General features: G+C 45.1%; 1 protein-coding gene across 2 annotated transcripts in view; it reads right to left on the reverse strand.

Moving 5' to 3' along the window:
* Slc22a15 (solute carrier family 22 member 15) overlaps positions 1-17,171 on the reverse strand; it is an 81,360-nt gene extending 64,189 nt beyond the window's left edge. For both annotated transcript variants that reach the window (XM_004667525.2, XM_045138425.1), the window contains exons 1-2: positions 17,072-17,171; positions 2,465-2,680 (exon numbers count right to left, since the gene is read on the reverse strand). In XM_004667525.2, coding sequence (XP_004667582.1) covers positions 2,465-2,680; positions 17,072-17,158 — 303 coding nt within the window. In that variant the 5' untranslated portion in view covers positions 17,159-17,171. The remainder of the gene's footprint in view (positions 1-2,464; positions 2,681-17,071) is intronic.
* Positions 17,172-19,807: the final 2,636 nt, after the last annotated feature.

Here is a 19,807-nt window from a genome sequence, read left to right on the forward strand (position 1 = left end):
AACAAGCCCCTGTGAACTTTAGATGACCCTGTCCACCTGCAGCTATTGTCACTCAGGATCTGTGGTAGATGGAATGGATGTCCCACAATAGATTCAGGAGTTTATTAAAGCTTGTAATTTAGATCTCCAGCTGTCTAGCTAAAGGAGACGTCACTGTGGGCAGATTCTAGCATCCAGCCCTAAGGTGTATTTGGGGGTAGATCTGAATTCCTGCCTAAGATACGCAAAGTGCTTGAGTTCTGCCTAGGGTTCCTGGAGAGTGCTTGCTTCTGTTGGTGGTGGCTGCTTTTCTCTCCCTGTGGATCTGTTTAAAGGGGGCAGCATCTTCCACTGTTATGAAACTTCCCCTGGAGCTGTAAGCTTCAAATAAATTCCCTTCCTTCTAAACTGTGTTTGGTCTGGAGGTTCATCCCAGTTATGTGAAGCTGGCTACAACATAGGGTGACCAATAGAAAAGAGCACGTTAATACTTAGAAGGGTTAGGGTTAGGGTGAATGATGGGAGATAGCACGTTAATAGTTGGAAAGATTAAGAACTGGGTAAGGGATGAAAGGGAAGTGACACAGCCCTGCAAGGCCCATAAGAGTCTTTGGGGGGGGGGACAGACCTATTTTGTGTTGTAGCCATAACAATGTCAGAGTCTTAGCGCAGATATTTTCATAAGGTTTTGGAACATGTTACTATTACGGATGCTTGGTAAAAGGCACATAGAATTCCTTTGCATTATTTCTGGCAACTGTGTTTAAATCTATAGTCATTTCAAAGTAAAACCTTTCACTAAAAATTTAAAAGGTGGCTGGGGAGATGGCTCAGTGTCTAAAGACATTTGCTTGCAAAACCTTCTGGCCCAAGTTCAATTCCTCAGAACCCTCATGAAGATTTCCTTTTGGGGAGTTGGCTGGGGAGATTTCCAGGGGTGGTAATGCTAAAAGTGTGCCTTTGCAGGGGATGAGCATACCATAGGTAGAGGCTAGGGTGACTGGGGATGGCTCCCCTGCCTCAGGTCACAGGGATAGCTTGAGAGCTCAGAGCACCTGTGGGGCACTGAATGCTTCTGGGAAGAGGTAGCAGGGCTAAAAAAGGACGCCCCGACTAATTGTGAGGTGTGAGGGGCCCTCAGCTCTCCACTGTGCCCTGATTGCAGCAGGAGAATGACTGGAGGTTTCTGAGTGGACAATGACATGACTGGGCTCTCGCTGGAAATGGCTTTGTGCTTGGGAAGTCATCTAGCAATTATCCCTAATGATGGGGAACTTCTAAGGAAAAGCCAAGCAAAGCAGCGCTCAGCATGTCTCCTCTGTCTTTAGTATGAATCATGCAAAAGGCAATGATCAAAAAATAGATCTAGTGATAAGTAAGGCTGGGTGGCCTCAGGGTGCTGACAGGTACACACACACACGCATGCACGCACACACACGTGGGCACAAAGGAGGGTGGCTTCCAGGCCTGCGCGGGGGTGACAGCAGGGCAGCTGGCGGGTACTCTGGCTTCCCTGCAGGGCAGTGGCCACAGGATGGGAGGGTGCTGATCAGCTGATCAACATGGCCATCAAAATGGGCCACTGGCAAGGGTCCCAAGGCCCCTACTGCTCTGGACATTAATTGGATCACGCAGTCCAAAGGCAGCCAGGGTGGTAACTGGCACATGGCAGCTATGACAAGCAGGCAAACGAAGCAGGAGTATTTCAGCATCTGCAATGGTCAGCACCTGCTTTCTTGCCTCTCCTCAGGAGACGTGTACTCTCTTTATCTCTGGTTCCCTTCTCCTTGGCCTGAAATCCCGTCAGAGTCGGACTCCCTGTCCACACCAATGGTACTGTTTGCGCTTAAGCCCATGCAGACGAGGTGCCCCGTGACTGCACATGGGAGGGTTCGAAACTGAGCAATGGGGCTGGAAAGATGGCTCAGTGGTTAGCGGTGCTTGTCTACAAAGCCTGATGGCCTGGGTTCAGTTCCCCAGTTCCCACATAAAGCCAGATACACAAAGTGGTGCATGCACCTGGAATTTGTCTGCAGTGGCAAGAGGCCCTGGCTTGTCCATATTTATTCCCCCCTCCTCCCTCTTTCTCTCTGTGTTTACCTCTTTCTATCTCTGTTTCTTTTTCCAATAAACAATTTTTTCTTAAAGAATAATGGTAGTTATAGCCAGGCCACTTCACTTCCTTTGCTGCACTTGGCAAGCATTTGCGGTGATGACAGCGATGAGGTTTGCATTCCCTCTTTAAAGGACACTATATCAAGATGAGCTGTCTTTGGAGTTTGTACCTCATTCCATGTAGCTAGTTGGGTAAGATTCATACTTCTCCCACATACACTACAAAGGAAAACTAGTGTGTTTTCATCGGGTACTGTGCTTTGGCACCTTAATGCCTTGAAGATGTGGCAGAACTCAACATCGTCAAGACCAGCAGGGTTTCCACCTGAATGAAGAGGACGGTGCCCGGGCGGCGCGGCCCACTCACTACCTCAGAGGCGATGGAGGTGAGGCTGCCGCTGAAGTGCACGTGCTTGCGGGCCTCGCTGCTGTTGGCGGTCAGGAGCCAGTCCCCCAGGGCCTGTTCTCTGCCAGCGGACTGGTTGCTGTGGCTCTGGTTGGGCAGGAGCTGTTCAGCCAGGTCCCAGTGATAAGACGGTGTGGCTCCAACCAGTGCAATGAGGATGGCCTCTGTGGCCACATAGAGCTGAAAGAACAAACACACCAAGTCAGATGCTGCAGACACCTCCATGTATGTAGAAAACACAGGTGTGTGGCAAACCGCGAAAGATCTGATCCTTGGGCTGGAGATGCGGCTCAACTGGTGGGGTGCTCACCTGGCATGGAGAGAGTCCTGGGTTCAAGCCCAGAACCGCATAGATGGGATGTGGTGGCTCATGCCTGTAATCCCAGCATGTGGCATATAGAGGCAATAAAAATTCAAGATCATGCTCAGCTAGCTATACAGAGAGTTCAAGTCAACCTGGACTGCATAAGACCCGGCCTCAAGCAAAACAAAAAGGAGAAGGGAAGGAAGGAGAGAGAAAGTGAGGGATGATAGGCAAATGATAGGTAGGCAGGTAGATAGACGAAAGACAGTAAAGAGATCTGTTTGTTTTCTTGTGGAACAGGCCACATCAGAAGCCAGGGGAAACGAGCAGAGGCCCCCGCCAGGCGACGAGGCCGCGCAGAGCCCTCTGTGCTTCTTTGGAGGTTTTCCTTCTCACCTGATGCGTGTGATGCCAAGAGCTCGACTTAAATGGTTCAATACCGAGGGCAGGAGCCACACTGCTGTTGGCTCTAATTTAAAAGCCTAACATTCCAGTTATTTCCTCCTTAGCGTTGGGTTTTTTTTTTTTTTTTTTTTTTTTTTTTGCTCAGTAATAAGCAGCCAGAAGTATCTTGGCTGAGAACTCATGATCTAAGAAAGACACTTGTGTCATGGCTGAGTGTGTGAGTACAAACTATATATATATATACTTGCTTTGTTAAATCAGGTAAGCATAATATATACATGCGTAGATATTTTCTTTTTTTATTTTTTATTTTTATTTATTTATTTGAGAGTGACAGACAGAGAGAGAAAGAGAGAGAGGCAGAAAGAGAGAGAGAGAGCATGGGCACGCCAGGGCCTCCAGCCACTGCAAACGAACTCCAGACACGTGCGCCCCCTTGTGCATCTGGCTAATGTGGGTCCTGGGGTATCAAGCCTCAAACCGGGGTCCTTAGGCTTCACAGGCAAGCACTTAACCACTAAGCCATCTCTCCAGCCCATGCGTAGATATTTTCAAACATGGCATCTGACTCATAAGATTTAAACAGTTCAAAACCCCATGGCATTTTTTTTTACCACCTTTAGCTATATTTAATCTTGGTTTAATTGAACTATAATTGTCCTCAACAAAAAAAAATATAGCACCCATTCATTCAAGAAACATGTATTGATTACATATGTCATTTGTCACTGATGGCACTAGATTCACTAGCTACTCACAATTGGGTTAATAAGCTGTTGAGCCCCAGGCAGCCTTTGTATGCTATGGATTTTTCAGTTATATTAGGTCTCATCGTTGGATGATATTCCAACATTCATTTAAAAAACACACAGTCTGTTCCAGGGTAAGATAATTGTACTTAAAAATGATTCCTATTAACTCTGAACCTGATGTCCTAAAATAACTTGTTTTGGTTTCATTTCTTTGATGTAGGGTCTTGTGCTAATCCAGGCTGACCTAGAATTCACTATGTAGTCTCAGGGTGTTCTCAAATTCACAGCAATACTCCTACCTCTGCCTCCCAAGTGCTGGGATTAAAGGCGTGCACCACCACACCGGCCTTGATGTCTTAAAATATCTTTAAACAGATTCAGCATCTAAAAAGCATAAAACAAGTGATCTCTCTGCAGCGTACGGTCACAAGACCACTAACAGGACAAGCTGACTGAGGAACATGAAGGTGCAGAGGCCTGCAAAAGAGTCCTCTCCAGCCCCACACAGCCTCAGCCGCCTCCTTCTGTAGGTTAGTATCCAGCCTGGTGGATACATTAAAGGCAAAGGGTGGAGTCATTTGTTGTAGTAGATGAGGAAAGAGAAGACGAGTCATGGCATTGTGTGCATCCTAAGAGAACGCTAATGTAAATCCATGATGTGGGTTCCACCTCTAAGGTGGAGAGAACACAGGGGAGCCCCAATCTATTTTGAGTCAATTGGCTGAGGGTCTCCCTGGAGATGGGCAAAGCTGCCACAGGTTAGCGTATGGGGCTATTTATTACGAGATGTGAGAAGGAAAGAGTGCTCCTAGATGTAGGTGCCCCCAGGCCTCTATCTGCATGCGTGTTAGAAGAGGAGGCAGTTAGCTTGTAAATGTAAAAACCTTAATAATTACCAGAACAAACAGATTACACATCTAGCAGTAGCTATAATTACAAAGCCACTTTCATCCATTTAGGAACTGCCCCCTCTGATTACAATCTGCTGAAATTTAATTGATGGGTATAAAGAAATGAAAAATATGGGCCAAAGAAACACAGGAGATGACTCACAGCACTGTCTTCCATCAGGCGAGATAAGCTCACCAGGTTTTCTCTACTTGGGTACATTCCATTCATTCCCTGGGAAGACACCCTCTCCTCCCAGGGACATCTGAGATTTTTCCTTCTCTAAGATGTGACTTGAGGTGCTGTCTTCTTTCCATCCCCTGACAAATTCTCTCCTATTTCTGGCCCCTCCAACACCAACTAGACTTTCCTTCACTGTATATTGTTATATCTGATTCATCTTTGGGCTTTGAAAGTAAGTAAGCCAGGGCCTGCATACTCAATAAGGGAATGACTAACTGACATGAATACCTTTATAACGCTAACTGTGTGCCAGCCCTCATCTACGTTCCTTTTGAATATATTAACACTTTGTACCCTTATCTCAACTGCTGTAGGACAAGCAACAATCTAGGTAAACGGGGACATGTTCTAAACTGAAACTTCTTCATGAATGCAACTTTCTCCACAAAACAACATGCCGTAAAGAGTGTGCGACATGAAGGAATCTCAGGTGTGAACGAAGGCCGACATTGAGGGTACCCCTTTCACTTGGCACTGTTCAACTCCTTTAGGCAGAGGAAGCATGCTCCACCTTGCTTATCTCCCTGCCCTCCTCCCACTACTCACAATGTCTCCTGGGCCCACTTGGTAAACAAGTGCAAGTGTATGGTATTTGTGTGCATGTGTGTACGCACACATGCATGCACACGTACACATACACAGACATCCAAGCTCCTCACCAGAACACACAGGGCCATTGTTTTGTAGTAACACTCGGCCTGAATGAAACCTCAAAACCCATTTTTATGCTCAGTGTTGCAATTCGTAAGGCAGCAACGACGCTGTGCCACGCATGTTATGCTGGGCACTATGAAAGAGGCAGTGCTTCAAGTCCAGAGTCGCACTACGGTTAGGTCTTTCACTGAAGAGGCGCATACACAGGTTACTCCACCAGGTGAGCAGCCATGGGGACGCGCCAGCAGCAGTACACAGAGCACGGAATAGGTTTCCTGCTGGCCATTCCTGGCTATTATAATTCACAGAGCTCACACATCCTGTTCTGTGTCCCAGAGAATGAAAACATTCTTTCATTCTTTTCTTTACTGTCATTGCACTATTACCATGTACATATTCACCCACACAGTTCTGTCTAATGACCCTGCACCTATCAGCAGATGGGCCTTAAAGCCACAACAAGAAACCACCACCCCTTCTCCCTACAAGTGGGACTAACAGCATCTCAAATGAATCATTATCTCCTCTGGTGCTACCTCTAGGGAAGAAAAACAGTGCCACAGATGGCTAGATCCCCCTCCCTTTTAAAGTAATTATAATTGGAAAAATGGCACCAAGGCACATGGGGGTTGAAATTTTAAGTCTCAAAAAGTGAAGGTTTTTATATTAACACCATTATGAACTTTCATAACGCTTCTCAGGAAACGAGAAGAGTTACCATGCATTATCTCATCACAGAACCTCACACTGTGAAGTCATGGTTATGTACGATGGTTATTTTCTAAGTAGGAAAAACAAGATGCGGAGCAATTAAAACCATTCATGTCTTTCTATAATGCATCAGTGTTACATTTATACTTTTACTGAGAAAACTAGGCTGAGAATGGAAGCCACCTAACTTTGAGGGCAGAGCTATTTTCAGGGGAAATAAAAAGGACAAAAATCAAGAACAATTTTATCACTGTCATTATATTAGTCTTTGATGGAATTAGGACTCAGTTATCTAAATGATTGAACCAAAAACATGGTGTGACAAGACCCTAATCATAAAGGCAAGAACATGTGCCCAGGGGGTGACTGACTGATAGGACCTAGGTGGGGAGGGGTATTAATATTTGGAATTCACACAATGAATGGCTGGTGCGTTTTTTCCAATGCCAATCCACCCATAATACACCCCCAAATCAGTCTCAAGGAAACTTTTTGTTCACAACTTATTAGTGGATAAAGGATGGTTCTCCTACAGTCCAGTTAATGATTCCACACTTGAGCCTTCTGCACTGACAACTCAATTCCCCAACTATGGCTTACAATGTTCTGACAGCATATGAGCCTGGGTCTGGACTCCAGCTCTAGTCATACCTCGAGAAACCCCAGGTTTTCTTCCAGTAAGCATGGGTGTTAATGGCACATCTATAACTCATCTTTTCCTAACTCATACACATCTGACTTGTCTTTTTGAGGGTCAATGGGCTGCTTCTCCAGTCAACAGTGAACTGTACAGCGCTGTGCCTACAGCACGCTCCGATGCGTCGTAAGCTAACAGGCAGAGTCTGCTTGCCTGGGCCGGGGCGGAGACTGCGCCCCACTAGCTCTGGCAATGCTACGGTCTGGGCCCTACTCTCTGCAGCAAAAAAGGGGTTAGTCTTTCTTCTATAGTCTTCAATGTCGCTTTCCATCTGAAATGGCCTTCCCATTTCTGCTTAAACCCAAGCTTCAAAGATTAGCTTGAGCTCAGTTCTCTCTCTAAATGCTGCAGAAAGTTATTTTGTTGTTGTTGCTGTGAGTGGTGTGCGTGTGTGTGCGTGTATATGTGTGTGTGTGTTGAGGCAGGAATCTCACTCTAGCTCAGAATGACCTAGAATTCACTACGTAGCTCAGGTTGGCCTTGAACTCAGAGATGAAATCCTAATGACCTGTCATGTGTTATAAGTAAGAAACCATATTTCTATATCCCTCCAAAAACTTTATCATACCAGTATGTACATAATGACACATCATATGTGTTTTTAAATGACTACTTTAAAGAATGGTGGGACAAAAGTATGAATTCAAAACTAGTAAGTCCGGCACATAACTTCTGCTACCATTACTCATTTCGACACTGGACAAATTATTTTCCCTGTATTAATTTCTCTCTTTCAAATAAAATGGTTACACAATCATCTGACAAGCCCTCTTTGTCATCATTTCATTTATTCATTTATTTTTAATTTTAGCAAGCACTAACACTTTGCCACACGTTGTTTTCTGCAACATGGGTGATAACAAACACAGGCAGTCCTTTCCTTCTTTAGGGCACAAGCTCTCAAAAGAGAACAACAGATACATCTAAAGCTATACAGAAGGCAGACAGTGAGCCACCTGAGCTATAGTAGAGGTTAGGTTTACCAGAGCACAAAGAAAGATGGGAATCCCACCTACACCCCTCAGGGAAACGTTGTGAATTTGATCCTTGAATAAAATTCTGAAAGTCTGCTGGGAAGTTAGTCAAAACAAAACTTGGGGAACAGAAATCTTGGCAAAAGCAATAGTCCAATCAGGGTTCAGGAGAGTATACATCATATATTTTTCAGTTTTGAGTAGCAGTATGGTACTAGCTCAGCTCATCTGAGTATTTCTGGAGGAGTTTTGGATGTCCGTGCTCTGATATTATTTACTAGACTTCTTTCAAACCAACTCAAACATTTTAACTGAAATAAATAGCATAATAGTATGATTTTATATCAATACAACTATCACCTGCCAGATGAACTATTAAAGATAAGCACGTTGTCACGAAGCCAAGCTTATTGGGGGGAGGAGGTTAGGCAGGGTCTCACTCTTGCCCAGGCTGACCTGGAACTTACTCAGCAGCCCTGGATGGCCCTCAACTCACAGCAATGCTCTGGGATTGCAGGCATGAGCAGCCACGCCCGGCTAACAGGCTGTTCTCACCTAAGGTAGGTTCCAGGAGATACTTGCAGGGAAGATCTGGGGAGGGAGTGAAAGTGCAGGAGTGTCTTCTGCTGGATGCAGGCTCAGAGGGCTGGAGTGGGGGTCTGCTCATCAACCTTGTCCTGTAGGGACTGGCCCTCAGCATGGACAGCTGCTGGGCCTGCAACGGCTCCTCCTTCATCTGCACCCACTCTCAGCTGCCGTGACTCTGGCCAGATAAATGTTTAAGTCTTCACAAAGCACATCGGGTTCAAAGGTGAAGGCAGCAAGACTGACACGGACTTAAGGTAGTTCTGATGGGCTTCCGATCATATTTTCCCTTCCCAACAGCCCGCACGGCGGAATCTGACACTCACCACCATACACGAGAAAACAGCCCCGTAGGGGCTGCTGTACTAACTCCCACAACAGTGTGCGGTCAAGTCTGCACAGCACACCTGTGATCCATCACTTACATGCATAGTCACACACAAACATGAGCACATGCTCATGCACATACATACAAGTGCACACTCACATCTCCATCTGAGGGGTTTGGCTTCCTACTTCTCCCCACTGAACTACAACTGATATGCCCTTAAGCAACTCTAGAAAAATGTTGGCTTTTATTAAATCTGAAAGTGAGTACATGTATATTCGTGCCATTACTCTCTGTATTTTTCCATTTGAAAGTGTTTAGTAATTTAATTAATTGTAACTACAAAGAAAAAATAATGTTATTAGGCTATGTTCACTTTGAATGCCCTCTGATAAAGTAGAAATAATTGCAAATTTTTTGACAAGTGCTAATACCCAATGAGACCTTCTCCTTAAATACAAGAATTAAAGGGTGAAAAAAGGACTAACCTCTCACTTTGTGAATTAATGCTATTTAATACAATTTCCATACACCACCTACTCTTTTGGGGTGTCAGAGAATGAATCAAGAAGTAGAATTAGAAACAAGTGGTAGAGGATGTGGAACCAAGGATGAGAGGAATTCCTGGAAAGAGGTAGACGCATGATTTCTTTTTGAACATAGGCTTTGACAGATGAGTTCTCTATGGAGAAATGTTCTACGTGAGAATCAAGAAAAATTCTGAGATAAAAGGAAAGGATTTAGAAAGATTATAACAAACAACCTTTACCTACGAATGAGAACAACAAGCATCAGGGAGCCTGAGAAAAGGGTCATGAGTTTGGGCTTGAGAAAGGTAGAATCAATCAGCAGGGAGCAGTGAATCCAGATCAAAGGGCAGCTGGCCCCAGGATCTGACCACGAAAAAGAGGAAGCAAATATGTACAACAAAATAGAAATAAATATTGAAAGAGTCACAGCCCTATAGTGGAGTGCTGTATTACAGTCATTAAAATTATGATACAGGGGCTGGAGAGATAGCTTAACGGTCAAGGCGCTTGCCTGCAAAGCCAAAGGACCCTGCTTCGATTCCCCAGGACCCATATACACCAGATGCACAAAGTAGGGCATGCATCTGGAGTTTGCAGTGGCTGGAGGCCCTGGCATGCCCATTTTCTTTCTCTCTATCTGGATCTTTCTCTCTCTCTCAAATAAATATAATAAATGTAAAATATTATGATACAGCTGTGAGGTGGAGTACTCTGCTATAGTTATTAAAAGATACAAGGGTGTTTACCTGTGAACAAAGCAAAGCACTAAAAACATTGTCATATGGGCTGGAGAGCTGGCTCCGCAGTTAAGGTGCTTACCTGTGAAGCTAACAACACAGGTTCAATTCCCCAGTACCCACGTAAGTCAGATGCACAAGGTGGCTCATGAGTCTGGAGTTCTTTGCAGTGGCCACAAGCCCTGGCGTACCCATTTTCTCTTTCTCTTTTTCTCTCTCTCTCCCTCTCTCAAAGAAATAAATAATAAAATATTTTAAAACATTGGTCATAGATAAAAGCAGGTGATAACATACATTTTCTCAAAAGGGCATTTTCATATTTATATAATAAAATGTTTCTAAGGCTACACACCAAAATATGACATGTTTTACTTCGGGTCATAGAAGCCCTGGGATTTGCTTCCTATTTTCTTTCCTATACTTTCCCTCTTTTATCTATAATCACTAAGTTCTTTCTGTAGCACATTCTATGAGTACCATAAACACACACACACTGGTTTGTTTGAGCCTTAGGTGAAGGAAGCCAGAGAGATTACCAAGCCGTGGGCTTGACAACCTCTTTGTTCTAACACAGCATGTAGTACTGTGGAACCAATCTAACATTTTAAAACCTCAAGGTGTACTAATTATGCCTATCTTTATTGCGCACTGGGCATGTAAGAAATCTCTCAATCAGGATTCATCAAAGGGATAATCACTTGACTCACTGATTCTTTCAGTCTGTGCTAAACTCATATATTCCCTTGAATCAAATAGAGGACTGAATGCCAAAGAATTTCTTTTTAAAGTTTGTATTTGCAAACCAAGCTTTCATGATCCAGTCATTTCCGGTGCAGAGGATAGACAGAAGGCTCATTTGCCCGTCTGCTCAGCCACCTTGCAACAGAGTGACACCTCATCAAGCCCAGTGCTCCTTCTGCCCTGGTCACACTGCTGCTTCATGGTCTTAATAGCTTCTTTTGTGCTTTCTTGGAAGGTAGTACCATCTGTCAAGGGACATGTCACACAACTGTGGGTGGCCATGCAAGGCAGGTTGTGGAAGCATCAGGTTTGCAGCTTTCCAAACCACACCACACTTCTTGAGAGTCCCAGGCTCACAGGGGATCTCTCTTACCTTCTGGAAGCCCCTTGTGCTCCACAGCCTCCCAGGGAGCCCGAGGCCTAGGGGATTTGTAGTTTTATTTGTGTTACACCAGGGGGCAGTACCTGCCCAAAGACAGCCACTGTTGCTGAGGCTGTACTGGGGCAAGAGTGGCTTTTGTTTCTCCCACTTGCAGGGCCCCACCCTAAACTGAGTTAAAGGAACACTAGGCAGAGTTCCCAATTCATGGCAACTCTCCAGAGGCCCAACACTGCTCCAGGCCCCTGTCTGACAGCAGGAACTGCCTGTGAGGGCAGGAGCAGCAGAAAACTTGTTTAAACCACTAGAGAAAGAACCTGGGTGGATGGTCAAATGCTTTGGCGTCATCATAGGGAAGCTCTTGCTGGAAGTCACAGGTTTTCATCATGGCTTAAACCCCAGTGGTGCTGGTCCTAGACTGCAATATATCAGGGTCTTCACTGATGTTTCTGCTGTGATGCTGGCCTCTTGCTTATGCTAGAAAGCTTAGAAAACTGAGCTATCCTCTCAGCACATCTCATCAAGAGTCTTCCTACGAATGCCTGTCGAGGGAAGGACATGGTGACAGACATGGCAGGGACAGCAGGCAAGTTGGGAAGTTTAATTAACTTTGCATAAAACTCATCCTACCTGTATTAGATGACCACAACTCACACACAGCTCATTAAACCAATAACCAAAAATAATGAGTCAATATTTTAAAATATTTTATTTTTATTTATTTGACAGAGAAAGGGGGGAGAGAGAGAGAATGGGGATGCCAGGGCCTCCGGCCACTTCAGACGAACTTCAGACACATGTGTCCCCTTGTGCATCTAGCTAACGTGGAATCTGGGGAATTGAACCTGGGCCCTTTGGCTTTGCAGGCAAATGCCTTAACCGCTAAGCCATCCCTCCAGCCCATGAGTCAATATTTTCATAAAGCAAAGTACAGAATCCTCCCCAAGATATTCATATCTTCTTGTCTTCATCAGTTTTTAGTTAGAAAAACAAAATGAATACACTCCTAAACCAACTGTCACAGTAAGCAAATGATCAAAGTTTGCCATATTCTCTTCAGGCTTTAAAATACAGTATTGCATATGCATACTTTTAAATTGATCACATACATTCATAAGCAAAATATAGTACTGTTTGGACCTTTAAAATTTATATTAAGGGGTTGGAGAGATGGCTTAGTGGTTAAGACATTTACCTGTGAATCCTAAGTACTCAGGTTCAATTCCCCAGTACCCACATAATCCAGATGCACAAGGTGGCCCATGCATCTAGAGTTCATTTGCAAGGACAAGAGGCCCTGGAGTGCCCTCCCTCCCTCCCTTCTTTTCTACCTTCTTTCCTTCTGCCTTTCTCTCTCTCTCTGTGTCTCTGCCTCTTTCTTTCACTCACTCTCATATAAGTAAATTTTTATAATTTGTATTAAGATATAATATTTTATTAATACCAACATTTATGCTTTATCACTCTGCTTTTTTTTCACTTGTGTTTAGAAATTCATTCCATAGATTTTTATACAGATCTAGTTCATTCACTTTAATTGTTTTATTCTATTATACTTATCTCATATTTTATCTAGTTCCACTCTAGAAGTCATTTAGGTGGTTTCTAATATTTGTTAATAAAAGCAGTGTGGTAATAAATACAGAAGCTCAAAGCTGGGGTTTTGTTTTTTTGTTGTTGTTGTTTTTGTTATTCGAGGTAGGGTTTCACTCTGGTCCAGGCTGACCTGGAATTCACTATGTAGTCTCAGGGTGGCTTCCAACTCACAGTGATCCTCCTACCTCTGCCTCCCAAGTGCTAGGATTAAAGGTGTGTGCCACCATGCCCAGCAAAGATGGGTTTTATTTTTTTTTTACTTAAGAACATCCAGTTTTCCTCTATCTCATTATTTCCCACTTCTCCTCATTTTCAACAGTGTTAAGCTTTTTAATACTGGCTAATATAATAATTGTGAAATAGTATTTCACCGTTATTTCAATATGCCTGTCCTGAATGGCCACTGAAGACACATTTTTTTCCATGTGTTGACTATGGCAATCTCTTCTGTAAAATGCCTATTTCCTCATTCCAGTTTATAAAATGCTACAAAAAGATATTTGTTGCATGGATTACATTAATACATTGGTAGTTCTAGGATCTGAGGAGGAAGGTTGAGGTTTTTAAAGGTTTACATAAACATGATGGATCCCTGAAGAGCAGAACACACCTCACAATGAGGCTCACAGTACGGCATCACACCTCTGCTGGTGAAACTAAGGCTTGTTACAAGTTACCATTGCTCCTTTTGGCTACTGGAGGTTTAAATTCTGTGCAAATTAGGCTACAACCTAGCATTCATGATGTCATGGAAGATGAAAGGACTCGAGCCTCTAGCTTAGAATAAAGAAGTAGGGGCCATTCTTATCTTATAGCACAGAGAAGAAGAAAGAATCTTATTCCAAGCTGCCTCCTCCAGATAGCCTGACAAACAGCACAAACATGCACAGATGCAAATTAGTGGCCATGACATCAATGCTAGAGCACCGCAAGGAAAGAAACAGAAATGAACTAAGTAGTCAGTTACTCATATATAAATACCACAAACAACCCTGACCCCAGGGAAGGCAAGTGTAATTTGGAGGTAAGAGCTTTTCTAACTCTAAATTATATTGCTAACTCATGTCTACTATTTTTACATGGGCAATCTTTTTTTCTGTAACTTTTTATTTATGTACTTTAAAACAACCTATCTCACCAGAGCATTCACATCTTGTTTTTTATGTATATGAAAGCCGACCACTATGGAGATTCAAAATGGTGTTTGCTGGGAGCTCAGGACAAGTCTCCTAGCAAGGAAACTGGACAGGAAGGCAACTTTTGGTGATCTACACCAAGCTCTCACTAATTCTCCTAAGCAGCTAACGTAAAACCTTCAGAGCTAGCTTTGGGATGTGTTTTTGTCCACTTACTTTGAACTTGGATATATTTAAATGGCAGCCATAGTCATGAAAGGAACATGTAAAAGTGGCTCTGTAAGGTTCCCGTCTCTGTCCCCTACTGTTGTACCCCTAGCTGGGGTTGGCCACTATGCAACCACTGATGCAGAAAGGCTGAAGCAACATCTCCTCCCAGCAAGGTTCCTGCGCAATCGATCTGCACCTTCCTTGGGCCCTGGTAAGAAGAGCTTTCTGATGGTAAGAGTTCACAAATATCAACTTCCTTCTACTTAAGCAGATTTTGTGAAAAGCGTCTGATTTTCCTTTATTGGGGAAAGACTCCTCTCCCATGAAAGAGCTCATCTGGGAGGGAGAGGTCTCCCCAGCATTCCCACTTCACCCCTAAGTGCTCTTTGTCCAAGTCATCTCTAACCACAGGGCTCAGTAAGAGTCTCGCAGGCAGGAGAGCTCTGGGTGGCTCTACCTCGTGCAGCAGACATGCCAGTGTGCTGGTTAGCTAGAAGTGACTCATTCCTGCCTGGATCCCTCCACTGGTAAAGCTGTAGCTCCAAGGCACCTCCCCAGCCAACACCTACAAGATAAACAGTCACTCTTTGCCAGTAACACTCCAAGATCTGGTTTTGCATGGTGTTGACCTATATCAACCAAGATTTAGTGAGCAATCAAGGTCACAGCCTTGGAACTCTCTGGTAGCAAAGGCAATGAACCAGGTCAACCATAAATAAGAGACAGACAGAGGTGTAATGCTCTGTGCAGTGCGTGCATGCGCACGCACACTCACAAATAAAAATAAGAAAAGAAAAAGAAGCAACAGATCTTGACCTAGAACTTTTAGTATCATACTCTACTCAGTACAGATTTAATCCAAGTTGACTGGCACCTGGCTAGTCAAGTAAGACAATGACATGAAAGTGGAGGGTAGCAATGGAGACATAGGCAGGGCAGGAGGGATGGCTCAGAGAGGGAGTGTGTTCCCTGTTCCCGGAATTCTTGATTAGAATAAGAATATTCTCAAAGAGCCAGGAGTAGTGGTGAACTTCTTTAATCCCAGCCCTCAGGAGGCTGAGGTAGGAGGACTGCTGTGAGGTGAGGCCAGCCTGACACTAATTCCAGATCAATCTGGGCTAAAGTGAGGTCTTACCTCAAAAAAAAAAAAAAAAAGAAAGAAAGAAAAAAAGTATTCTCAAAGAAAATCCATTATAAATGAAGAACAGATATCATAGTTGTAATTCTATTTTCTTGATATTAAAGATTTCCACATCCTTCTACATAACATTTTCTTCTACAGAACAAGTGCACTTAACCCTAAAAGACAAGCTTAAAAGAGGAGAAGACTGCATAGTGAGAGGAGTACACCTGTTCTGCTAAGAGAAACAACGGCTTTTCCCATGTCAGCACTAGAACCATTTTTCTGGCTGGTGATAAAATCAGCTGAACTTTCTAAGGTTTTAGTAGAAAAGAAATCAAGAAGTCATCTCCCTCCTCACTTCAACAGAGGAGTCACCTCTACCTTCCCCCCACCTCCACGTCCTGTGGAGGCATCACATTAAGGCTTAAGTGTGGGTTGGTGGTTGTACCTGCACCATCTCCCTGAACTTCCATCATCACACCTTTAACTACTGGCTGACTGCCTCCCTCTCCCCACTTCTAGAACACAAGCCTCCAGAGAGCAGGGAACTTGGAACACATCCTCTGCCCCCTACTGGAAATCAAACTTAAGACCTAGCACATGCTATTCAAGTATTCATTCTATTGCTAACCTACATCCCATTCTCTGGGATTGTTGGTGGTGGTGGTGGTTGACAGGATCTCTCTAAGGAGCTCAAATTGGCCTGAAATGTAGCCCAGGCTGGTCTGATCACTCTTGCTTCCTCCTCCAGAGGTTATAACCGTGTAAAGCCAAGAACCAAGATTTTAAAAATTATTTTTTTATTTTTATTTATTTATTTGAGAAAGAGACAGAAATAGGCAGGGAGAGAGAGCAAGAGAATGGGCGTGCCAGGGCCTCCAGTCATTGCAAACAAACTCCAGACGTATGAGTCCCCTTGTGCATGTGGCTTATGTGGGTCCTGGAGAGTGGAACCTGGGTCCTTTGGCTTTGCAGGCAAGCGCCTTAACTGCTAAGCCATCTCTCCAGCCCCAGAACCAACATTTTTAAGATGGAGTGTAATAGTATGTCCTGAGAATTCTATGCAATGAAGGGATTCCACTTGGTAACACACATTGTAGATTAATGGGCTTTTTAAATCAACGTAAAGGTGACCTAGGGTCTCATCCAGCAAAACTTACAGCAGAAACAAATATATCCCTTTGCAGTGAAAGCCACTGGAGTAGGAAGCCCCTTCCCACCCAGACAGGGATGGTGAGCAGATGCTCAGGAGCCGTCCATAGATCTGACCTTTGGTGTGTCCCTGGGTGCTGGGGGAAAGGGTATCTGAGCTCTGTCACAGATAGCAAGGTGACAATCGCCACAAGTTAGAGTAGCGAACGATTCCTTTTCATTTTTGCAGCGGATCCCAGGCAATGCAATTTTGCATCTCTTACTGGCCAGCTCTCCCGGCCCACACTCCCTCCAGCACCCCAGGCGGCAGGGCGGGAGATCGGGTGGCCCTGGACAAGCTCCCGGCCCCGGACCACCGCGCAGCGCCCGCCACACCTAGACTCGAGCGGAGCCCGGCCTGCGCCCGCGGGGGCGGCGGGGACTCACCTGCAGCAGCACGGCCAGCAGGAGGCACAGGTACATCTGGTAGATGCCCATCTCGCCCACCGCCTGGAACGCCTCCTCCACGTCCATGGCGGGCGCGGGCCCGGCCGCGGCCCGGGCGGAGGCCGGCGCAGGCGGGGCGGCCTGTGGTCCGCCCGCGCTCCGGGTCCTGGCTGCGCCCGCGCTGCGCCCCGGCCCCGGCCCCCCGCTTCCCGTCGCAGAGCACGAGAAGTTTCGGGAAGCGGTTGCGCGGCGATCTGCGGGCGGGCGGCGGGGAGAGGAAGTGGGCGCGGCGCGGCTGCAGGAGGCTCGCGGGAGGGGCTGGCACGCGCCCGGCCGCGACCCGCAGGCCCGGCCTCCGTCCCTCGCCTCCCCGTGCCCCGGGGCCGAGCGCACACACTCGGTGTGCCCAGGATCGCCCGGCCGGGAGATGCCCCGATCACCGGCGTGGGCACGAGGGCTGCAGTCAGTAGGGCGCCGAGGGCACGGCTGCCCGGGCGCTCCAAGTGGTCTGCTGGGCGGGGGCGCCGGCTGAGGAACCTGGAGGCCTGGCCTGCCTTACTCCCTCGGCTTCCATCCTCTTAAGACTGGTTTTGTTCACTGTTTTTAACAGCATCAAAACGACTTTTGAGAGCAATCATGGGGGGGGGGGGGCTTTTTCAGCCCAGATGGACTGGACTTGAGTGACTAAAGATCCCGAATTTGTGTTGCCTTTGCAAAGAGATATTAAGAAATCTGGGCAAGAAGGTGAGGAGGAGTTAAGAAAAACAGAAAGAGAGAAAAACAGAGAGAGTCGAAGGGTTCCCCAAAGAGAGGGAGAGAAGAGGTTGCCAGATCAGGTACTCGAGGCTGGGAATATAAAGGTGGAAAAACCCCACAGTATCAGGGCAAGCATGCTTCGTGCTTCCCTTGGAATCCCAAGAGAAGGAAACAGGAAAGTAAGTTATGCCTTTTGAGTTTACAAACAAGAGAGTCTGAGCACCAGCTCCAAGGAGGGGCTTCCTGGGGGCATGGTGCATTACCTCAAGGGGAGAATCACTCCTCCCACCTCTTTAGCTTGTCTGAAGGTGAGGAGTGGCCTCTTGACCAGATGAGTGATTAACAGGCCCTACCAAGGACCAGAGGACTTGATTCCTCCCTTCAGGAAGAAGTAGCTCTTCCCTTTGACCTTGCCTCCCAATATAATAATGACTAGAAATGGTGACTACACAAAGTACTGAGAGTGACTGTTGAGTGCACAGCCTTAATGGGACATCTACGTCACCCCTCCAAGACTCAGGATTTTGTGGAAGAGTGGGCAGAAGGAATGTAAGAAGACCCAGAGGATGGGGAGGAGTGCCGTGGAACTTGATATCAGAAGGCCATTGTGCTCATGAGCGCACAGCGGGTGCACAAGACCAGCTCAAGATTGGGCCAGTCAGCCCTCGATTATGGATGGGGCTGGGGCTCATGAGGCTCCATCCATCTCTGAGGAGCTACTGGATGTTAATGGGAATGGGGAAACATTTTTAGTCCAGTATATAATCCCTCACCCATGCTCATGCAAGCAACCCTGATTATATTCAGTGAGTCCAGCAAGAGTGGGAGAGGAACAAGAGAAGATGTGTGTGTCTGTGCAAATATGACCAAAATACATGATGCATAAACTGCCAAAAAACACAATAAATGGTGACCAGAGAGTATCCTTGCCCTTATTACGCTTCTAAAGTTTCTGTTAATTATGATGTCTATTGTAGATTATATTGGTTGTTATTCTTTACTGGTCACTTACCTAATTATTTTAGCAATTAAAGGAATGTTCAAGTTAGTGGAATGTTGGTGGATTGGAAACGATAAGAGTATAGTGATCACATGGGTTGGAAGTGTTTACTAAACCTCTCCTTTAGCCATCTGGATTTAGTTTTCTTTTGTTCTGTTTTGTAGATTCTTATTTATTTGCAAGTGGGGAGAGGGCTCATCAGGGTCTCTTGCTACTTACTGCAAAGAATGTCCATCTGGCTTCACAGGGGAAACTAGGGAATTGAACCTGCGCTGGCAGACCTCGCAAGTAAGAGTCAGCTCCCCAGCCCCTGGATTTAGCTCTCTTTGAGGGGAAGTGCTCTACAAGCAAGAGGTGGGAGGAGGAAGGAGGAGGAGTTGTATAGCTTTACTTTTTATGGAATCACATCTTTTTCTAAAAATATTCAAATTTTATTTACTATTAGTTGGGGAGGAAGCTTGTCCATTTTGCTTTCTTATGGTTTAAAACAAAAGACTGCGCTCTGGCTGTATTTACATCCTAGTTTTTATTCTTAATATTGTTCACTTTTTATTCTGCACAGGTTTGTCTGCATTATTAATTTTTAGTATTTTTTTATTTACTCATTAGAGAGAGAGAGACAGAGAGAATGGATGTGCCAGGTCCTCTATCCACTACAAATGAACTCCAGATACATATGCCATCATGTGCACCTGGCTTACATGGGTTCTGGAAAATCAAACCTAGATTCTTTGGCTTTCCAGGCAAGTGCCTTAACCACTAAGCCATCTCTCAAGGTCAGCAAATTATTTTTTAAATAACATTTTGTTTTGCGATTTTTTCTATTATTTTCTTCCTATAAAGAAATGTAAAATATATTATGCATAATAAAATATAATATATAGTTCATGGATTACAAAAATTATTTCCTTATTTTACTTAGTTTTGTAACCAAGGCTGGCCTTAAACTCCTGGTCCTCCTGCCTCAGCCTTACAGAGTG

Source organism: Jaculus jaculus, chromosome 19, assembly GCF_020740685.1.
Source record: "Jaculus jaculus isolate mJacJac1 chromosome 19, mJacJac1.mat.Y.cur, whole genome shotgun sequence".
Classification (NCBI taxonomy): domain Eukaryota; kingdom Metazoa; phylum Chordata; class Mammalia; order Rodentia; family Dipodidae; genus Jaculus; species Jaculus jaculus.